This window comes from Thermobia domestica, chromosome 6, assembly GCF_964235325.1.
Source record: "Thermobia domestica chromosome 6, izTheDome1.hap1.1, whole genome shotgun sequence".
In the NCBI taxonomy this organism is placed as follows: Eukaryota; Metazoa; Arthropoda; class Insecta; order Zygentoma; family Lepismatidae; genus Thermobia; species Thermobia domestica.
In genome coordinates this window covers 287,165,252-287,186,557 of record NC_137459.1, presented here as the reverse complement: position 1 = coordinate 287,186,557, position 21,306 = coordinate 287,165,252, and the positions used below count along the sequence as shown (strand labels likewise).

The following is a 21,306-nucleotide window of genomic DNA, read 5'->3' as shown; positions in this document are numbered from 1 at the left end:
TTCCTTCTAGGGGTACAAAATTGCCAAAATATAAACGTAAGCAATACGTTATACCACGTGTTTGGTTTTTGATCGATTTTATCCCCTTTGATGAGGTGTTATTATCCTATATAGTTATATGGTCATGTATAGGGGTCCATTACCTTTCATAAGATATGGGTATATTTGTGCACTCTTTAAAAATTTGGGAGGGGTACTTTGGCCCACCCCTTAAATTTTGGAAATTGCTCATTTTATATATTTGGTATTATAGTACTGGACCCTAACATGTATTATGATAAATTTGGATGGTCCACCTCGTTCCCTTTTAGGGGTACAAATTGTCAAAATATAAACGTAAGCAATACGTTGTACCACGTGTTTGGTCTTTTGGCCCAATTTAACCTCTTGGATGAGGTTCTATTACCTTATATGGTTATGTATAGGGGTCTATTCCCTATCATAAGACATAGGTACATTTGTGCACTCCTTTAAAAATTTGGGAGGGGTACTTTGGCCCACCCCTTAAATTTTAGAAATTGCTCATTTTATATATTTGGTATTATAGTACTGGACCCTAACATGTATTATGATAAATTTGGATGGTCCACCTCGTTCCCTTTTAGGGGTACAAATTGTCAAAATATAAACGTAAGCAATACGTTGTACCACGTGTTTGGTTTGACCTAAGTTATCCCCTTGGATGAGGTTCTATTACCTTATATGGTTATATGGTTATGTATAGGGGTCTATTCCCTATCATAAGACATAGGTACATTTGTGCACTCCTTTAAAAATTTGGGAGGGGTACTTTGACCCACCCCTTAAATTTTAGAAATTGCTCATTTTATATATTTGGTATTATAGTACTGCACCCTAACATGTATTATGATAAATTTGGGTGGTTCACATCGTCCACTTTCATGGGTACGAAATTGCCAAAATATAAACGTAAGCAATACGTTGTACCACGTGTTTGGTTTGACCTAAGTTATCCCCTTGGATGAGGTTCTATTACCTTATATGGTTATATGGTTATGTATAGGGGTCTATTCCCTATCATAAGACATAGGTACATTTGTGCACTCCTTTAAAAATTTGGGAGGGGTACTTTGGCCCACCCCTTTCAAAATTCGGTAAACGTTTTCTAGGACCCATTGGTGTTCCTCTTATGGCCAAATATTCAAAATTTAAATGTTATTGACCGGTTTTATTATTGAATAAGTACAGGATTTATTACTTTTTTTCATAAGACACAGGTGTATTTGTGTACCAATCTTAAATTTTGGGAGGGGTACATTTCTTATTGTCGTATCAATAATTGGTAATTGTTCTTTGGGTAAATCATTGTCAAATATGAGTATGATCACGTGATCAGTTATTAACCTATGATGGGATTAGGAGTCCAGGACATTGGTACATTAAAACTTTGTAGTATAATTTGAGAATGCGTCATTGGTTTTGATTATTCACGCCAAATATAAACGTAAGCAAGACGTTGTACCACGTGATTGTCCTTGATGAGGTAGTGTACATGGATTCATTTCCTTTGTTGTGGTACTTCTTAAGTTTGAGTACACACACTTCTAGAAAACAGTTGGTTCTACTCAGGTAAACAATTGACGGACATTATTAACCTTATTGAACATATAATAATATGATTAACTCTAAGACTTAGGTATATCAGGAGAAGTATTCTTTAAATTTGGGAATGGTGATAAACAGAATTTTAACATAAGGCGCGAAATTAGAAACAATACATTGAACTTTAGTCACAGCTCATAGTCTAAGATCATTGGTGGTGATTGATTTGAAATCTGATAGCTATCCTTATTGAATCTTATGACTCATAGACGAAAGGCAATACATGCTACAACACTGGCAAAGTTATTGTTAATGCAATTTGATTGGTTGATCACTATCTTTCCTGCAATCTGATTGGTTGATCACTATCTTTCGTGCAATCTGATTGGCTGATGATTTTCAAATCTTTGCTGTATTCAGTTTTAAGTTTTGTTTAACATTTAAAAATCTTGGTTTCGTTCAACATTTTGCACTCACTGATAAATATGATCAAAACCGTTTATTTGTTAATCGAATAGTTAAAAACCGGATAAAGTTTGACGGTTAACCGTGAAACGTAAAATTTTTTTTAGTTTGAAATTTTTTGCTTGAAATTTTTTTGTTTGAAAATTTTTTCGTTTCCAAATTTTTTTGTTTCAAAATTTTGTTTGAGATTTTTTCGTTTGAAATTTTTTGTTTGAAAATTTTTTCGTTTGAAATTTTTTGTTTGAAAATTTTTTTGTTCGAAAATTTTTTTTAAAATTTTTTGTTTAAAATTTTTCGTTTCCAAATTTTTTGTTTGAAATTTTTTGTTTCAAAAATTTTTTTGAAATTTTTTTCGCTTCAAAATTTTGTTTGATTTTTTTTTGGTTTGAAATTTTTTGTTTGAATTTTTTTCGTTTCAAAATTTTGTTTCAAAGATTTTTTGTTTGAAATTTTTGTTTCAAAGTTTGGTTTAACATTTTAAAAAGTTTGTGCACCCATTAGTAAAGAACCGGAACTGTTTAGAGCAAAAACCTCTGGCAACATTGTGGTGCAATAGTACACGTCAGAACATGATAACGCAACGTCATCAGTTTTTCATCATCGTTCGCGTTAGTATTCATGATAACGTCATCATGGCTACTTGTCTGCAGTTTCTAAACACACGTGATGTGATGAAATCATTTACCAAGATTACTGATTTACAACAGAATGTACCTTATAGAATCTTAGCTAGCCAAATGATCCCTACAAAGTTTGGATTAAGAATCGTAGTGAAGCTTGAAAATGATAAGAATATAATTTTACCAGCAAGATATTTACCCATGGAAGCATCAAAACAAGAAGAACTGCTGCGTTTCTTAAATACTGGATCTGTATCTTTATGTTACAAAGGATTCTTGGGTCGAAGTCATCAATTTGAATTTAGTACACAGCCGGACTCGTCAGCAAAATCATGAATTCAAACATCAACACGTCAGACATAGTTGTATGAATTTGATTGGTCGGCATGACGTCAGGAACTGTGATGAAATCATGAATCAGCACATTCCTTTCCAATGACGTCAGCCGTAGTTCTATAAATCAACCAATACCGTGAAATCATTTGAGCAAGTGCTTTTCAGGAGGAAAGATGTGTACTTCTAACGATAAAGAATTCATCTTCGCAAGCTATTATCCAATAAATATATTTCAAACAAAACATGTGATGATTGGTATCAGTGCTAGAACATTTGACCCTGTGATTCGATTGGGCAAAGCAGAACAATTTGGTGTACAACTGACCTGTGAAGAATGGCACGAATCGACCAAATGAACGATGAGCTAAATGTGACCATAGTCAAATCATTAGGCTCAAATCATGAAGTGGTGATGCGTACAGTCCTCGAAGAGAAGATGGTGCTGTTACGTAAAAAGAGTACATTTCATGTCCCTCGCAACATGGTGTATCTAACGGAAACAGAATGGAACAAATTCATCAGTGTATTTCAGTGTGTGAAACATGCAGTGGAAGCGTGCAACAAAACAAGTATATTCCTGAAAAAGTACTATTTATGCATATTGTACAACATGTATCTAGATATTGTGATGGTTGTCAACATCGTTCGTGGGTGCATACATGTATTGATAAACAGTTTATTTGTGATCAAATGGACATTGAGTTTCCACCAATTGATATTGCATTAGACCTTAAAAGACTTCAACTGGAATTAAAATTATATGCTAAAGACAAACTAGTGCAAGAAGTTCAAAATACATTGTATCGACAATATCCAGAACCGCTATCTGGTAAACCAAAAAAATTCAAACAAAATTTTGAAGCGAAAAAAATTTCAAAAAAAATTTTGAAACAAAAAATTTCAAACAAAAAATTTGGAAACGAAAAATTTTAAACAAAATTTTCGAACAAAAAAATTTTCAAACAAAAAATTTCAAACGAAAAAATTTTCAAACAAAAAATTTCAAACGAAAAAATCTCAAACAAAATTTTGAAACAAAAAAATTTGGAAACGAAAAAATTTTCAAAAAAAAATTTCAAGCAAAAAAATTTCAAACTAAAAAAATTTTACGTTTCACGGTTAACCGTCAAACTTTATCCGGTTTTTAACTATTCGATTAACAAATAAACGGTTTTGATCATATTTATCAGTGAGTGCAAAATGTTGAACGAAACCAAGATTTTTAAATGTTAAACAAAACTTAAAACTGAATACAGCAAAGATTTGAAAATCATCAGCCAATCAGATTGCACGAAAGATAGTGATCAACCAATCAGATTGCAGGAAAGATAGTGATCAACCAATCAAATTGCATTAACAATAACTTTGCCAGTGTTGTAGCATGTATTGCCTTTCGTCTATGAGTCATAAGATTCAATAAGGATAGCTATCAGATTTCAAATCAATCACCACCAATGATCTTAGACTATGAGCTGTGACTAAAGTTCAATGTATTGTTTCTAATTTCGCGCCTTATGTTAAAATTCTGTTTATCACCATTCCCAAATTTAAAGAATACTTCTCCTGATATACCTAAGTCTTAGAGTTAATCATATTATTATATGTTCAATAAGGTTAATAATGTCCGTCAATTGTTTACCTGAGTAGAACCAACTGTTTTCTAGAAGTGTGTGTACTCAAACTTAAGAAGTACCACAACAAAGGAAATGAATCCATGTACACTACCTCATCAAGGACAATCACGTGGTACAACGTCTTGCTTACGTTTATATTTGGCGTGAATAATCAAAACCAATGACGCATTCTCAAATTATACTACAAAGTTTTAATGTACCAATGTCCTGGACTCCTAATCCCATCATAGGTTAATAACTGATCACGTGATCATACTCATATTTGACAATGATTTACCCAAAGAACAATTACCAATTATTGATACGACAATAAGAAATGTACCCCTCCCAAAATTTAAGATTGGTACACAAATACACCTGTGTCTTATGAAAAAAAGTAATAAATCCTGTACTTATTCAATAATAAAACCGGTCAATAACATTTAAATTTTGAATATTTGGCCATAAGAGGAACACCAATGGGTCCTAGAAAACGTTTACCGAATTTTGAAAGGGGTGGGCCAAAGTACCCCTCCCAAATTTTTAAAGGAGTGCACAAATGTACCTATGTCTTATGATAGGGAATAGACCCCTATACATAACCATATAACCATATAAGGTAATAGAACCTCATCCAAGGGGATAACTTAGGTCAAACCAAACACGTGGTACAACGTATTGCTTACGTTTATATTTTGGCAATTTCGTACCCATGAAAGTGGACGATGTGAACCACCCAAATTTATCATAATACATGTTAGGGTGCAGTACTATAATACCAAATATATAAAATGAGCAATTTCTAAAATTTAAGGGGTGGGTCAAAGTACCCCTCCCAAATTTTTAAAGGAGTGCACAAATGTACCTATGTCTTATGATAGGGAATAGACCCCTATACATAACCATATAACCATATAAGGTAATAGAACCTCATCCAAGGGGATAACTTAGGTCAAACCAAACACGTGGTACAACGTATTGCTTACGTTTATATTTTGACAATTTGTACCCCTAAAAGGGAACGAGGTGGACCATCCAAATTTATCATAATACATGTTAGGGTCCAGTACTATAATACCAAATATATAAAATGAGCAATTTCTAAAATTTAAGGGGTGGGCCAAAGTACCCCTCCCAAATTTTTAAAGGAGTGCACAAATGTACCTATGTCTTATGATAGGGAATAGACCCCTATACATAACCATATAAGGTAATAGAACCTCATCCAAGAGGTTAAATTGGGCCAAAAGACCAAACACGTGGTACAACGTATTGCTTACGTTTATATTTTGACAATTTGTACCCCTAAAAGGGAACGAGGTGGACCATCCAAATTTATCATAATACATGTTAGGGTCCAGTACTATAATACCAAATATATAAAATGAGCAATTTCCAAAATTTAAGGGGTGGGCCAAAGTACCCCTCCCAAATTTTTAAAGAGTGCACAAATATACCCATATCTTATGAAAGGTAATGGACCCCTATACATGACCATATAACTATATAGGATAATAACACCTCATCAAAGGGGATAAAATCGATCAAAAACCAAACACGTGGTATAACGTATTGCTTACGTTTATATTTTGGCAATTTTGTACCCCTAGAAGGAAACGAGGTGGACCGCCCAAATTTATCACGATACATATTAGGGTCCTGTGCTATAATACCAAATGTTTAAATTGGTCAATTTCCAAAATTTAAGGGGTGGGCCAAAGTACCCCTCCCAAATTTTTAAAGGAGTGCACAAATATACCCATATCTTATGAAAGGTAATGGACCCCTATACATGACCATATAACTATATAGGATAATAACACCTCATCAAAGGGGATAAAATCGATCAAAAACCAAACACGTGGTACCACCGAAACATATTGAGGTCCTGTACTATGCTTCAATTGGACAATTTCAGTGGACCCCCATTGCCAAAATTTAAGAAGGGTGCAACAATATACCCATGTCTTATAATAAGAAATGAACCCCTGTAATCATAGGATCTCATCAAAGGGGATAAAATGGACCAAAAAAAACAAACACGTGGTACAACGTTTATATTTTGGCAATTTTTGTACCCCTAAAAGGGAACGATGTACACCATCCAAATTTATCATGATACATATTGAGGACCTGTACTATAATACCAAATGTTTAAATTGGGCAATTTCCAAAATTTAAGGGGTGGGGCAAGGTACCCCTCCCGGGGTGCACCAATGTACCTATGTCTTATGATAGATAATGAACCCCTATACATGACCATATAATCATATAAGGTAATAGAACCTCATCAAAGGGGGATAAAATGTACCAAATACCAAACACGTGGTTGTACTAAAATTTTGGCAATTTTGTACCCCTAAAAGGGAACGAGGTGGACCACCCAAATTTATAGTGATCTATATTAGTGTTCTATACTATAATACCAAATGTTTAAATTGGGCAATTTCCAAAATTAAAGGGGTGGGCCAAGGTACCCCTCCCAAAATTTTAAAGGGATGCACCAATGTACCTATGTCTTATGATAGATAATGAACCCCTATACATGACCATATAATCATATAAGGTAATAGAACCTCATCAAAGGGGGATAAAATGTACCAAATACCAAACACGTGGTTGTACTAAAATTTTGGCAATTTTGTACCCCTAAAAGGGAACGAGGTGGACCACCCAAATTTATAGTGATCTATATTAGTGTTCTATACTATAATACCAAATGTTTAAATTGGGCAATTTCCAAAATTAAAGGGGTGGGCCAAGGTACCCCTCCCAAAATTTTAAAGGGATGCACCAATGTACCTATGTCTTATGATAGGTAATGGACCCCTATACATGACCATATAACTATATAGGATAATAACACATCATCAAAGGGGATAAAATCGACCAAACACCAAACACGTGGTATAACGTATTGCTTACGTTTATATTTTTTGGCAATTTTGTACCCCTAGAAGGAAATGAGGTGGACCACCCAAATTTATCATAATAGATATTAGGGTCCTGTACTATAATACCAAATGTTGAAATTGGGCAATTTCCAAAATTGAAGGGGTGTGCCAAGGTACCCCTCCCAAATTTTTCAAGGGGTGCGTTAATATACCCATGTCTTATGAAAGGGAATGAACCCCTGTATACGTCCATATAACTATATAAGGTAATAACACCTCATCAAAGGGGATAAATTAGGTCAAAAACCCCCGAAATTTGACTTTTTGGCAATTTTTTACCCATGAAAGGGAAGGACATAGACACCCAATACGGATAGAGGTACATACTATGGTCCTAGGCTACCACACCAAATTTTTAGATTTGGCAATTTCCAAAATTTAAGGGGGGTGGTCCTATGTACCCCTGCCAAAATTTAGGGGGTGGACCATGGTACCCCTGCCAAAATTTAGAGGGGGTGGTCCTATGTACCCCTAGGTCATTGACCCCGGGCCAAGGTCATTGACCTTTGACCTATGACGTCACGAAAATGAGTTCAAGGTCAAATCGGGCATACGGGGGGGAGTACTACTATATATTTGTTTACAAATATTGATTCAATTTGTAACGTTCACAACTGAAGTAACTATTTATCTGACGTTGCATTATTAATACCTCAGAAAGAAGGTGACAAACATAGCAGCACACATGTATTTCTGATGTAGTTTAATATGCCATATTACAGATGTTACGTTTTATTTAAAAATGTTGTCCGCCAGCCTTTGATACGATGATCACGTGTCTCAAAAGAAAGATTACCATCACCAGTATCCACCGATATCCGTATGGTACTCACTGCACAAACTGCTTTTAAAATAAAAGATTGTAATGTGAGCTTTCACACCATGTAAACGTCATGTACAGAATCTGTTCAACGACCTCCCCTTGAAATGCTCTACACCCTCATTCACAAGGAAACTGTATTAAAGAAGCTATTTTCTTTGCCACTTCAGATTTCTATTTCAAGACTACATATTGAAATACCCTAAATATGACTGCCAACAGAAGACTTCCAAAATTTCCAGATTTTCAAAAATATAGCCACGTATTATTCCTCGGAAAACAGAAATATTACTCTCACTCTGTTAAGAATTACTCGCAACGGGAATGAAAATTACTAATTACTCGCAAGTGGATAATATGAAGTTTTAGATCTGGTGAGCTAACGTCATTCATGCTACCAAAATGACTTCTAATCGTTCTATGTTAATCAATAGATGAAATTTCCATTTCCGCCTACCACTGGAATATATATCACACAAGAATAGATACGTGGGGGTACCCCAAAAGAAACCGAACTAATTTTTTGGTGGACAGACCTTTTGAAGTACCGCGTTTTGCCGCTACGAGCGCATAGAGCGAATATTCCTGAGTCAGTTAGCCAAGTGCCGTCGCTGAAGAAGATCAGGACTAGTTTCAGAAGAGTTTATAGTGACAACTGTTTTGTGTGATCGTCGTTTTTACAATGGCTGATTTTCGTGACCAGCGTGCGGAGGTAGAATTCTGATCTCTGCTCGGAAAAAGTGGAACAGAAACTCTTGAAATTTTAAAAATGGTGTACAAGGACGATGCTATGGGGACAACTCAAGTGTTTGAGTAGTTTTCCCATTTCAAACATAGTGAAATGTGAATTGATGACACACCTCGTTCTGGTCGTCCATCCACGCCCCAACACATGAAAATGTTGAAACAATTCATACAATCGTCAACGAAGATTGACGACGGACCATTGAAGATATTGTGGAGCTGTCGGGAGTGACTTGGAGTTCAGTGCAGCGAATTTTAGCAGAAGATTTGGGAATGAAAATGGTGACTGCCAAATTCGTGCCACGACTGCTGACTGCTGAACAAGAACAAGGTCGCGTGGAAGTATGTTGTGCTTTGAAAGAAGAGTCGGCGCGAAAAAGATACATGAAAGGAAAGTGTTTTGCTGATGTTTTTGGTGAAGGTAAACACGACGGAGACGCTGTCATGAATCACAAAAGGTGAATTTAAACAATATTTTGAAAAGTGGAATACAAGATTAGACAAGTGTATTAGTGCAAGTAGAGAGTACTTTGAAGGGGATTGAAAGTTTGTGCTTAAAATGTGAATAAATAAGTTTGAAAAATAAAAAAAGTTCGTTTTTTTCTTTTGTACCCCCTCGTAAATCCTAACAACTGTGATAATCCAGTATATTTCCATACATTACTGTAATAAAACTTCAGAAGGAAAAAATACGAAGTGTACTCCTGTTTTAAGCATATATACAGGTAGTCCCTTTAATTTATTCCACTTACTTTAAAATTAAAGCACTAAAAATAAATCATTACATTTTTACAATTAAATGTTGCTGTTTAATATTAACCAAGTTTTCAAATAAAGTTTATTATTTCCACATGAAAATAACAAATTGCTATTCCTTTACATCTAGATAAGTTCCTACAGGAGTAATTAGGTACCAATTTTTACAAAAGTCTCTTCATTATGTTAATTTTTATTAATTAATCATTCAGGTGAAAAGAAAGAAGAAAAAGAACGGAGAAACATGGAAGCATCGAAAAAGTAGATGGAAACTAAATATCTTTCATACCTTTGTTAAGAACTTTTAGGCGGATGATTATGTGAGGAAAAGCGGTAACAGAAGAACTCAGAACAACAATTCCTGTTAAAGGACCTACATATCGAATTGATTACTTTACCTGCCTTAGAAATTATTCATTGAATCAACTTCCTTACATAAAGAAAATTCACCTTCAAAATGGATAATTAAAATCGCCAAAATAAGTAAGTAGCTATATGTATACATTCTTCAGTGTACTCCGATATCATAATCCCATGTGTTACTCTTAAAACATGCATACGTCAAAAATTAAAACTTTTTTATATGTGAATAGTAGAAGAAAGAAGCGGTTATGCTCACTGCTTATTTATAAGCACGTATGTTTGTCAATTGTTCCCGAAACCGTATAAAATTATTTATTTTTTATTTTTATTTTATTTATTTATTTATTTATTTATTTTTTTGAGATTATTCTTCTTGTAATAACTATACAAATTATGAATATTGGAAGACCTAACATAATAAAGTATTTAAATAAATACAAGTTAGTAGCTATATATACAAACAGTTAGAGCAAAACTGAGCAGCTAAAATATAAATGCAAGATAAACCATTGCCAAAAGGAATATTATATTAGAAATGGAAAATTCTATGCTTACCTTCTGTTTGTGAAGGTTTACTTTTCGGCTCAAGTAACTGTTTATTATAACCTTCCGCATCATCACAAACGTGGCTTTCCATTTGACTCAAAATAATAGGGCATGCAACTTCCAAAGAGCGCACATCGAACTTTCCATTTGTTATATGAAATTGTTGAAATATATCATTTGCAGTAAGACACTACAAAAAAATACACAAAGAAACGAACTGATATTTAGCTGCAAGCACATCCAAATTTAGAACAGAAAAACAAAACAAACAAAAAAAAAAAAAAAACGCAGTGCAATGAGAATATTTGATGTTATTTTGTAAATTTGACATTCATGAGTTTTTATGGATACATGCTATCACTTGCTAAACTGGTTTCTTATTTAAATTCAGCTAGATTAATTATTTGTCAAATCTATGTTTCTGTCAATTTAAACATAGGAATTGCTGACACGTTGGCTACAGTAGGAGGAGGAATTACCAAAATTCAGTAATTCAATTTCCGTGACTTTTTCTTGTCCTGGTTAAAAACTCATTTTGCTGGTAAAAATAAAAACACGGCTGTGAGGTTGATTTTACGACATTGCTTTAACATGAAAAGAAAGTTCTATTGTCTTGCGAACAAGAAAGGCAAGGTTTCTGGACTCTAAGCAAGAATTCTGTCTCACCAGTAAAATTTCGATTGGTACTGTGCAAGGTAACTATATCAGCAAAAATTCGTAATAGTTCAAGAGAAAAATTAATGACTTTTTATTAACTTTCGTCATCCTCTTGTCTCGTGGCTTCCGTAAAATTAACAGATACTTTGTAAAGCCTAACACTGTAGCATATTTAAATAAACAAGCCGATAAATAGTTTAATTTTATAGTCATAATATGTATGAAATGAAAAAATAGAATAGCAAAATGCGATGCAACTATGATCATGTGATGTGAACTACTTTCGCCACAAAAAGCAATACAGCATTGTCATCTTCTCAAAACAAAATGGTTCTCTTCTAGTCTAACATATAGTTTTAAATATAATCCTCATATTACTTTTCTTCCGTTTATGTTTCATTACCTTACATGTTCATAACATAAAGGTATTATTTCATGACTACATAAAACAGTACAATACGTAATAATAATGAGTATAATTGTACATTTATGAATTTGGTTGAACTTCTTTTTTATAAATTTAGGTAGAACAAATATTTTCCTAACTGCTTGCTGAAACTGCTACACAAAACTTCTAAAAAGTCTTAAGCAAATTTAAATTTATTTAGGAGTATGATACACAAAAAGCAAAATGTACCTTTATATAAGAGCTGAGCAACTGAAACTTGTTGACTGCAACTACAGCGTCGTGTAATGAACGGAATGTACAGTTATAGTGGTATATTATGGCATATTTCTTCTTCATGTACTTTATTATTATTATTATTATTATTATTATTATTATTATTATTATTATTTTCGTCGCTGAAAAAATAACTGTTGAAAGATAACGTTTCACATCTACAACCTGCCCAAACGAGATCAACGTGCAGCCCTATAGTTCGTCGCTACTGAAAGATGTCAACCAGTCGAAGTGTTTCGTCGAATGAAGGACGTATATGGAGACGCATTCGAATGGAAAACAACAGTGGTCGATAGGTCAAGAATATTTAGAGAAGGATATACAGAAACAAGTGATGATTTCTATCCTGGTCAAGCTCATGTTGCGTCATCCTTCTATAACCATGATCTTCCACTTTGTGACTTTCACGTCTTTGATCTCAAGAAAGCGATGAAAAGTCAGAAGTTTTACTCAGTAGGCTGCCATCCGTCAATGTTTCGGACGCCAACTTATGAAATTTTACATGGACGGTATTCGTAATTGGTCACACAATGGGACAAATGTCTGAAAGCTTACAGTAACTTCTTAACTACTTCTGAGGCACAAATGCTGTGACATACTCTTCATGGATGCCTTTACAATCGCAGATATTGTTTGAAAACGACTATCAGTTGATCACGCCATATACGTACATGTATATATGTATGAGTAGTTTCAGCTACCTATTTTCAGATGTTTATATTTCTTAAAGTTACGTAAATATTAGAATGAAACTTAATGCAGAGAACTGGAAGGTCTTCAGTGTCACGGTCTTTGGAAACTGACAAACTGAAAGAAATGCTCGATCAAAGTCATTCAATATCAAGATTAAGTGGTTACACTCTTCATGCTGTGTGTGTTCTCCAAGACGAGTCTTAATAACGATCAGATAAAACTGGCTAAATTCAAAGACTGTTTCCGAAAGTTTATAACAAGCGTGTGGAATTTTGTGAAATGATGCCTGCATGGTAGAAATAGTATACATACTAGTATACACTAAATTAAAGACTCAATATTCCTCCTTTGTATCTGTATATATATATATATATATATATATATATATATTGTTGATTTCTGTGGTTCAGGTTAAAAGTATCGATAGCACGAGATAAGAAAACATTGACAGGATGAGGACCAACAACATTAGTAGTCGGGATCAGTGGCATGATCCTGTAACGCATGTACCTTGGGTGCGAGATTGTGAAGTGGAAAACGGCCTAAATTGTAAGGGTATAGACTTGAATGATATAAACTGAGAACTAAGGTGCAACAAATTTCCACTTTTTTTAAAAAAATAATTAAAGAATGCAACCCTTTTTTTTTCCGAAGTGGTTCTCACATAACCTACACAAAAATCACAGGTCGATTGGTCAACTTCTTCAGGTGCAACCAACAGCCTAAAATTTAAAAAGTTTAAAAATATACTTTTTGTGAAATAAAAATGAAATATATGCTTTTATGAAAATCAGTTTATCCTTATTTATATATATATTGCGTGAAAAAAAAAGTTGATTCATTGGTCAAGTCATTCAGGTGCTACCAATTTCTTAAAATTTGATTATTTTTTCATTGTTTTGTAAACTTCTTTTCGATTTTTATGTTTCTTTTTTCTTTGTGAACGGTTAATTAGGTAAGAAACAAATCTTTTTCATCTGTAGTTCTTTGCTCATTTCCAAGCATTGATAATGGAAATAACCCAGAACTCATATTACGGAAGAGCGGGGTGCAATTCGAGTATCCTCCACTCGAACCTACTAATGTTTTACGTAGTGGTGCAGGTTCATATCCTTACTCTTGTTATTATTATTATTATTATTATTATTATTATTATTGGTGCTAAATTCTGGCACGTTCTCTCACGATTGTAGTGTTCATAGGCAGCACAAATATGTTGTCTTCAACATTGGGGAAGACGGGTGGAGGATCAGAGGAGTAGAGTTTTCTTCAACATTGGGAGGCGGACAGATTTGGAGTTTATTCTGGAGTAGGGGGACATGAGACTCATATTACTGTATATGAAAATGATTTCTGAGGTGAACCTGTTGTATATCATACAGCAAGGAACATCAATTTTATTTAATTTTCCTTTGCGGTAGTCGGACAAATCATCACATTTCTCCCTAAAAACATTTCAAATAGGATTATTGGGCGGGACAGTCCTCCCAGTTCCAAGATTGGGGGGACATGTCTCCCTAATCCCTCCTGGATTTGCGCCAGTGGTAGTGTTGCTAGGATAAACCATGTCTCGCCTCTTTCACGCCGATAAATCCATACAGCTTATCCAAACTCAAGTGTTTCGTCAATGGTGATTCTATCAGTGTATATCTTGACCGACACAGTTTGTCGCTTCTAAGTTGATTTCAGGAACAACAAATTAACGAACCAATACGCGATCACCAGATAGGGTCGTTTGTCTTGCTTTGGTGACTCGCCTCCGGCCTACCTCCCGTATTTTAGCATCTTAGTCAACATCGGCAGAAATACGTACTCCGGATGGCCGTACCACGCATTCCTACGGATCACTGGCTGAAGTATTTCCTTGTATTTTGCTTCAATACGACGAGAAGTCGTGATAAGTTCCCACAAATGACGAGCTTCTTTTGCACACGATGGATTACGGATTACAGTAAACCAGAGTGGTGCTGCGTAAACCTCCGTGAAGTAATGGACGATGGCTTTCAGTTGGTTCTTCTGTTCTACATACCAACATAAGACTATTTGCTGTAGTCAGCAAACTGGCTTGATGAATTTTGCCAGGTACTCAGCAAATATTTTTGATCTGTGTTTAATGAATCGTCGGTAAAATTGAGACATTATACTGGAAAGGACTGAAAATTCTGGAATGGCAACTCTTCACAGGTTGGAAGTGGTGGTCCAATGCATTCTAAATGCATTTGGGCCGGTAGCGTTTTCATCTCTAGATTCAAATTCTGAAATGGGAGCTCATTCCTGTGTACCATACAGACGTTGTTTCTTGAGGACGTCTTCAATATGCGCCATCGCGTCACTGTTTCCACTCAGAAGCGACACACTACGTTGGTATGATTAATTGGTCAACATGCACGCTGATGGAGCAACCGTTACCACCGATACTACTACCACACCACCACCACACACACACTTACACACAACCCCACTCTCACACACAAATTAAAGATACGAACCTACACCACCATATACAACATATTAGTATGTACGGGTGGGCGGAGCTCCAACTGTATCCCCTCCCCCTCCCTCATAGTGAGTTCTGGATTATTTCCATCATCAATGTTTGGAAATAAGTGAAGAGCTGCAGATGCAAAGATTTGTTTCTAACCTAATTAACCGTTCACACAAAGTTAAAAATTTTTTACGTAAAATATATATCTTTCTAACAAAAAATACCAGCATGTGTAGCTGATTTCATAGAAGTAAATATTTTATTTATTCTTCTTACAAAATGTTTATATTTTAACTTTTTCTTTTTTAAATTTTACGGTGCTAGAGTCTTTCTATTTCAAGTGTGCCCCTGCTGGCGCGGCTGTTGATGTATGTTTTCCCGTGCCCCCTTCGAAACAGGAGGGACAAGTTGCTTTGACCGAGATCCTTCAATAGTTGCGTGTGGACAGGGTTGCCAGACTGACGGACTTCCATGTGCACTGTTTTGTACGCCATTCTAAGTAGCCTACGACCTTCACTCGCAAAGACCAAACGACTGTCAATTGGCAACACAGCCGAGATCATTCACTTCTTTCCCCTAAAGCAAAGGGAAGGTTTCCTCCATAAGAAGCTGGCGGGGATGGAACCGAAGCATGTTTCACATATTTTCCGAGGGCATATTTGAAATAGAAAGGCTCTAGTCGCACCTGAAAAAAATTATTGATCAACCTACGACTTTTATGTTATATGGAGGGCATTTCGCACAAAAAATTCGACGTCATTTCGTAAAAATATATTTCGAAGTTCAATAACTACAAAACTACTAGTTGTACAGCTAAGCAGATCAGACCCTTCAATTACGCTGAATCATTACGAGTTACTGTTACCACGTAATACTGAAAATAATGAGCAACAATATTTTATGAATCAAATTTTGGAAAATTTAAAGAAAAACATACATCATCTTAATTTACATATTTTCATTTACGTTACAATTAAGTTTCCAATTCAATTGCATACATTTCTCCTATATTTCAGGAAATTTAAATATATTCTTGCGGTAAATCTCTGTTCAGCTGCTTCCAGACACTGATGCACTGTTTCTTGTACGTATTCTCTAGTCTGATAGAATTGGTGTCGACACTGATACTTTACAAAACCGAACTGGTGATAGCAGGAGAACGCAATGTTGGATCTGTATCGAGGGTGAGGCACAACTTTCAACTATTTTCCCAATTTTCTCTCTAGCGAACTGAGCAGAAGCAGGCGTCCATTATTGCGTTCAATGATTTACATTTCAGGATGTTCCTATCGCAATGTACAACGGAGCTTGTAAAGTATCCAGTTTCCCCAAGTTTAATTTGATTTGATTTCCAGCTTAACATCCCTTTCAGCAGCAAGGCCATATGAGACATGACCCCAAGTTTAAGAAACTAAATAAGAATGTACCCCTCTGTATACCAGAAGACGATGCCTATAATTTTTCCAGAAGACAGCATTGTCTTTGCATTCTTGTTTGCCGACGAAGCAAAAAAGTATCATTTCATGCTCCGCCGGTTTGATTCTGGTTCATAATGATGGAACAATCTTTCAATACCGATCACAATTCTTTTATTTATTTATTTTTTTAAAATTGTCTTTCCGTTGAAATCATCTTTCTGGAGTACTTCGTGTGTGTGTGTGTTTTCGTTGCATTTTGTTATCAGCTATCAATAAATGTGAGAGTCAGAGACAACACACACTCAACAGCGTAACCTTCTAATTGTTACTTCCACTGCACCGTATTCCATAGCACATATTGATGTAATTGTATTAACAGTGAACTATCTATCTTTTTTAACCATGTTGTCAACTATTTCCATGTTGCATTCTGTGGAGGCAGTTCTTGCGGGACCGCTCCGAGGCTGATCGATGCATGTTTTCCATCTTTCAAAATGTTTTACTCATTCTTTAACACCGCTAGCAGCGTACACACATTTCCATATGCACGCAGTAATCTATTGCGAATTTCAGCAGCAGTAATTCTACCTATAAACAAGGAATTTAATCACAGCACGTTGTCGAAACGTAACATCACTTTCAACCATTTTGAAACTACTGCTTGCACTCACGTGAAAGAAGATTCTGCCGTCACTTCACTTCAATTCGTTGCGATGGTTTATTTTGTTCGCATAAATTGAAGTATTCCAGCGAAGAGCGCTGTATGTCACTTTTTGGAATGTGCTGAGTTACCAATGGAATCAAGTGCTGTATAGGAATAAGTGAATCAAGTGCTGAGATATACTGAAAGGGTCGTTTCTCCATTGCCCAAGAGATGGCACTCACATGCTGGCAAACTGGTCTCTGAGCGGAAGAAGCAACATTCTACAGGTTTTCTCTATTTCTGTCGAATTTACTGAAATGTATCATACAGCGTTGTTCAGTGGAATGCTACAATTGATGAACTCGACTTACTCTTTTTTTTTTTTCTTTTCTTCATTACTCTCAGTACTCCTTGGTAATACGATAAAAAAAAAATACTTGGATAAACAACAAAACAAATATAATATGAATAAATTCTACCTTATTCTTTTGTTATATTCTTTTTATTATTATTATATAATGGTAAATATACATCCTAACTATATATAAAACTACATGAACTGACATTAAATAAAGGGGTACTTCTTGTTGACACGGAAAGTTAAAATTTGGCATGATTTTAGCTGTCCGAAACTAACCTACAGGAAAATTGGCAAAAGTGAATATTTTTAATTTTTAGGGAGTCTTAAAGAGGATGAGGAACTTTCCAATGTTATTTAAATAGGCCTTTTTTTTTTTTTTTTTTTTTTTTTTTGGACCTATAATCTCATGTTTTAGGTACTTGGAATTGGAATGAAAACTTGAAATTCGGACGCTTATACGTTTTCGTTAACGTTACCTAAGTAAATCACAAAAATAAAAATTTCTACCTGTAAAGTGGTTTTATGGGGAACCCAAAAATCTTCCCCATTTTATTCACAGTATATATGGCAGCTTCTACACCCTAAAATTATTGTGTACTTCCTGCAGGGCTACAATGATTAAATTTGGCATGATTGTAGCTTTTCAGGACTACTTTGGATACCCAAATAATGTTTATAATGTTAAAAGGGGTATACTAAAACTAATGAGAAACATTTTTTAAAAAATCGAATCCATTAATTCATCTTTCTCGAATGCGAATATACAGTAAACTCCGAGTATTCGCCCTAATGTGGCGGAAGGGCAGGCCGGAGTTCTATGAACTCATTTCTTTATGAACATTAGGCACACCCCAAGAACAATTTACTAATACAGTACTATAGTACTGTACAGTTATAATCAAGAACAGCGGCAAGCATACTGTATTGAGGTCCGTTACACACTGACGAAACAATGAACAAGGAGCAGAACGCTGCTCTTTTCTTGTTGCAACTTGTATTTTGCACACAACATGTAGGAGGATTGTAGCAGACGCCCAGTTCCAATGCCTTGACAATGTTTCCAATGAAACGCCTAGCCTTCCTCATTTAATTAAAATAAAAGAAAACTAGGCCGGATACTCGATAGTCTACTGTATATGCCAACTTCGTATCAAGGTGGCCAACTTCGTTTCAACTATCTTTCGAGGAAATTATCTTCTGGAGCACACTTACTAAGGAAAATGTATTGAAAGAGTGAACCAGTGGCATTATAACATCACTCACCTCCACAGGTAACGAAATCTGCCAATATGAAAAACTTAAGAATCTAAAATTCACGTTCTCCCTCTCCATGTAATTTCTCAATTGTATCATCATTTGGAACTTATAAAAAATTATACAAAAATAGATTTCAACACAAACAAAACAAAATCAGTGTTACAAAAATATCTTACCTGCTTATACATTTTATTTTCAACCTTCGCCAGACTACTATCATGATAATCAGCCTTTTCATTCTCATAGTTAATGTTACTTGCATTTCTGTTGCAATTTTTTATCACATCAAGCAGTAACTGCAACTGGTCAACAGTCAAATAACCAACAGAGTCCGAATATTTACTAATTAAATAATTAGTCTCATCCAAAGTGTTAGTTGAGCAAAACAGTAACTGGGAAAACAAGATGACAAACAGCGTAGGCACACTAAGCGACATTTTATTCCAGGTTCACTGTCAACAACACACAACAATCTGTAGCTTTTAACTGGTAAAACACTCGCTACAACCTGCAAAATACAAGAAAAATCATATTAATCAATTAAAAATAGAGTGCAGAATGTTATTTAAAATAAAGAAAAAAAAAAACATTTTAATGTATTGCACCCAAACATTATTCCGTGAAACTAATTTTTAAAAAGAAAAAGAATAAATCATTTCCTAAAACAAATTCCCACAAATTTCATACATTATATCACCATATTTTGGGAGGGTAAAAGAAGAAAAATTTACTTTTTAAATCTGTTAAGGCTTCTCATTCATTTCTTGTTAACAAACTAGTGAAAACGCATATAACAACTCTCCGTATATATTGTCTGGTTCGGATGAAAATCGCAAAATAGAAAGAATAGCAGTCTGTAAAAATCATGATTATCTTGGTTTAGAAGTCCCAGTATATTGGTAACTGCAGAGGATAGGTTAAACGCAGTGTGTGTGTAGAATGCATACTGACTGAAATTTAAAGGTTTTTGGAAAACACGACGAGATTAGTTGTGTGTGCGAATGCGTTGTGTGTTGATCACAAACTGTATCTGCAATGCCAACACAGCAAACACACATTGCGCCTTCGAGTGTGATCGTACAGTGGGCTGCGAGATGCAGAAATCGCTCCTCAGAACTGGCGTTTATAACCGTCGTGGCATGTCGAGAAATTAGCAGTGGTGTACATGATGACAGGCAGATGATTCCCGCAGCAAACAAGTCTCGTTTGCTCCCGCACCGCACCCGGGACACTTCGAAGTAAGGATTGTTCGTAACACCCTAACTGACAGGAATGCAACCGCCCGTGGAATCAAAGCCTCCCATTGTTAGAGGCAAATATATGTCCCAGCATTCCTTTCACACAATTACCCCTGACACTGTGAGGCTTTCGGTAGTGTTGCAAGAAACTGCAGTGGTGAGCCCAGGCCCGTATTTATATATTGTGCACCCCTGTGCTCCAACTAATTTGCCGCCCCCGAAAATGACCAATATTAGAGTTGAATTCACAGTTTTTGGGGTCGCTGAGATGAATAATGACAGTTTTAATCCAATTCAATTTCAAGGTCATACTCCACAATCCAGGGGAGAAGGGGCGAGATTTTAAAAGTAATCGAAAACGACAGATATTAGTGTTGAATTTATAGTTTTCGAGGTCACTAAGTTTAACGGTATCGGTTTTTATGATGTTCAAGTTCATTCTCACCCCTTCGGGTGAGAATGGAAAAGGATTACTTTTAAAACAATAATCATATAAGTTAGCTAATGAGTAACTACTGTAATTAGAGCGAATTAAACACATTAATATATTTTCTTGCGCTTGCGTGGAACTTTGCAGGTTGCTAGTTTTAAATACTACTTTATTGTGGATCTTTAAAAAATCCAAAATTCTGCCGCCCTGTGCTCGAGCACATAATAGCACTTACCTAAATACGGACCTGGGTGAGCCTAATAGTGGGCGGTTGTGTTCAAGGATGAGGGTCATTCCTGTCTAGAACACACTGATGATGTGACCGTAGACATGCAGCGGAAAAATCCAGCGCGTGTTCGTACTTGCCGTAAGAATCAACATCTGGCACACTGTTATAAGACAAATGGATACACATTCTGCTCACCTCTGGTCTTCTTTCAGAGGAGTGTGACCACTACGTCGTAAATTCATTATATTTGTTTGTTCATAGAAGTTTAGTGTTTCTTCTCAGCACCGAGATCATTAGAGACGTGGACCTATAGTTTAACGTGGAGTCAGAGCCACTGTAACGCGTTCAATGCTCTTCCACCGGGAATCGAATTCTGTACCACATGCACCCATGTCGCGCGCGCTACCCACTAGAAGAGCGGGGAATGTTCATA

The 21,306-nt window shown here is 35.4% G+C and overlaps 1 protein-coding gene across 4 annotated transcripts in view; it reads right to left on the bottom strand.

The window, feature by feature from the left end:
- The window catches only part of LOC145688520 (metal cation symporter ZIP14-like), a 137,985-nt gene that overhangs the window by 70,246 nt on the left and 46,433 nt on the right, over positions 1-21,306 (bottom strand). For all 4 annotated transcript variants that reach the window (XM_081762874.1, XM_081762873.1, XM_081762875.1 and 1 more), the window contains exons 3-4: positions 19,153-19,484; positions 10,790-10,970 (exon numbers count right to left, since the gene is read on the bottom strand). In XM_081762874.1, coding sequence (XP_081619000.1) covers positions 10,790-10,970; positions 19,153-19,413 — 442 coding nt within the window. In that variant the 5' untranslated portion in view covers positions 19,414-19,484. The remainder of the gene's footprint in view (positions 1-10,789; positions 10,971-19,152; positions 19,485-21,306) is intronic.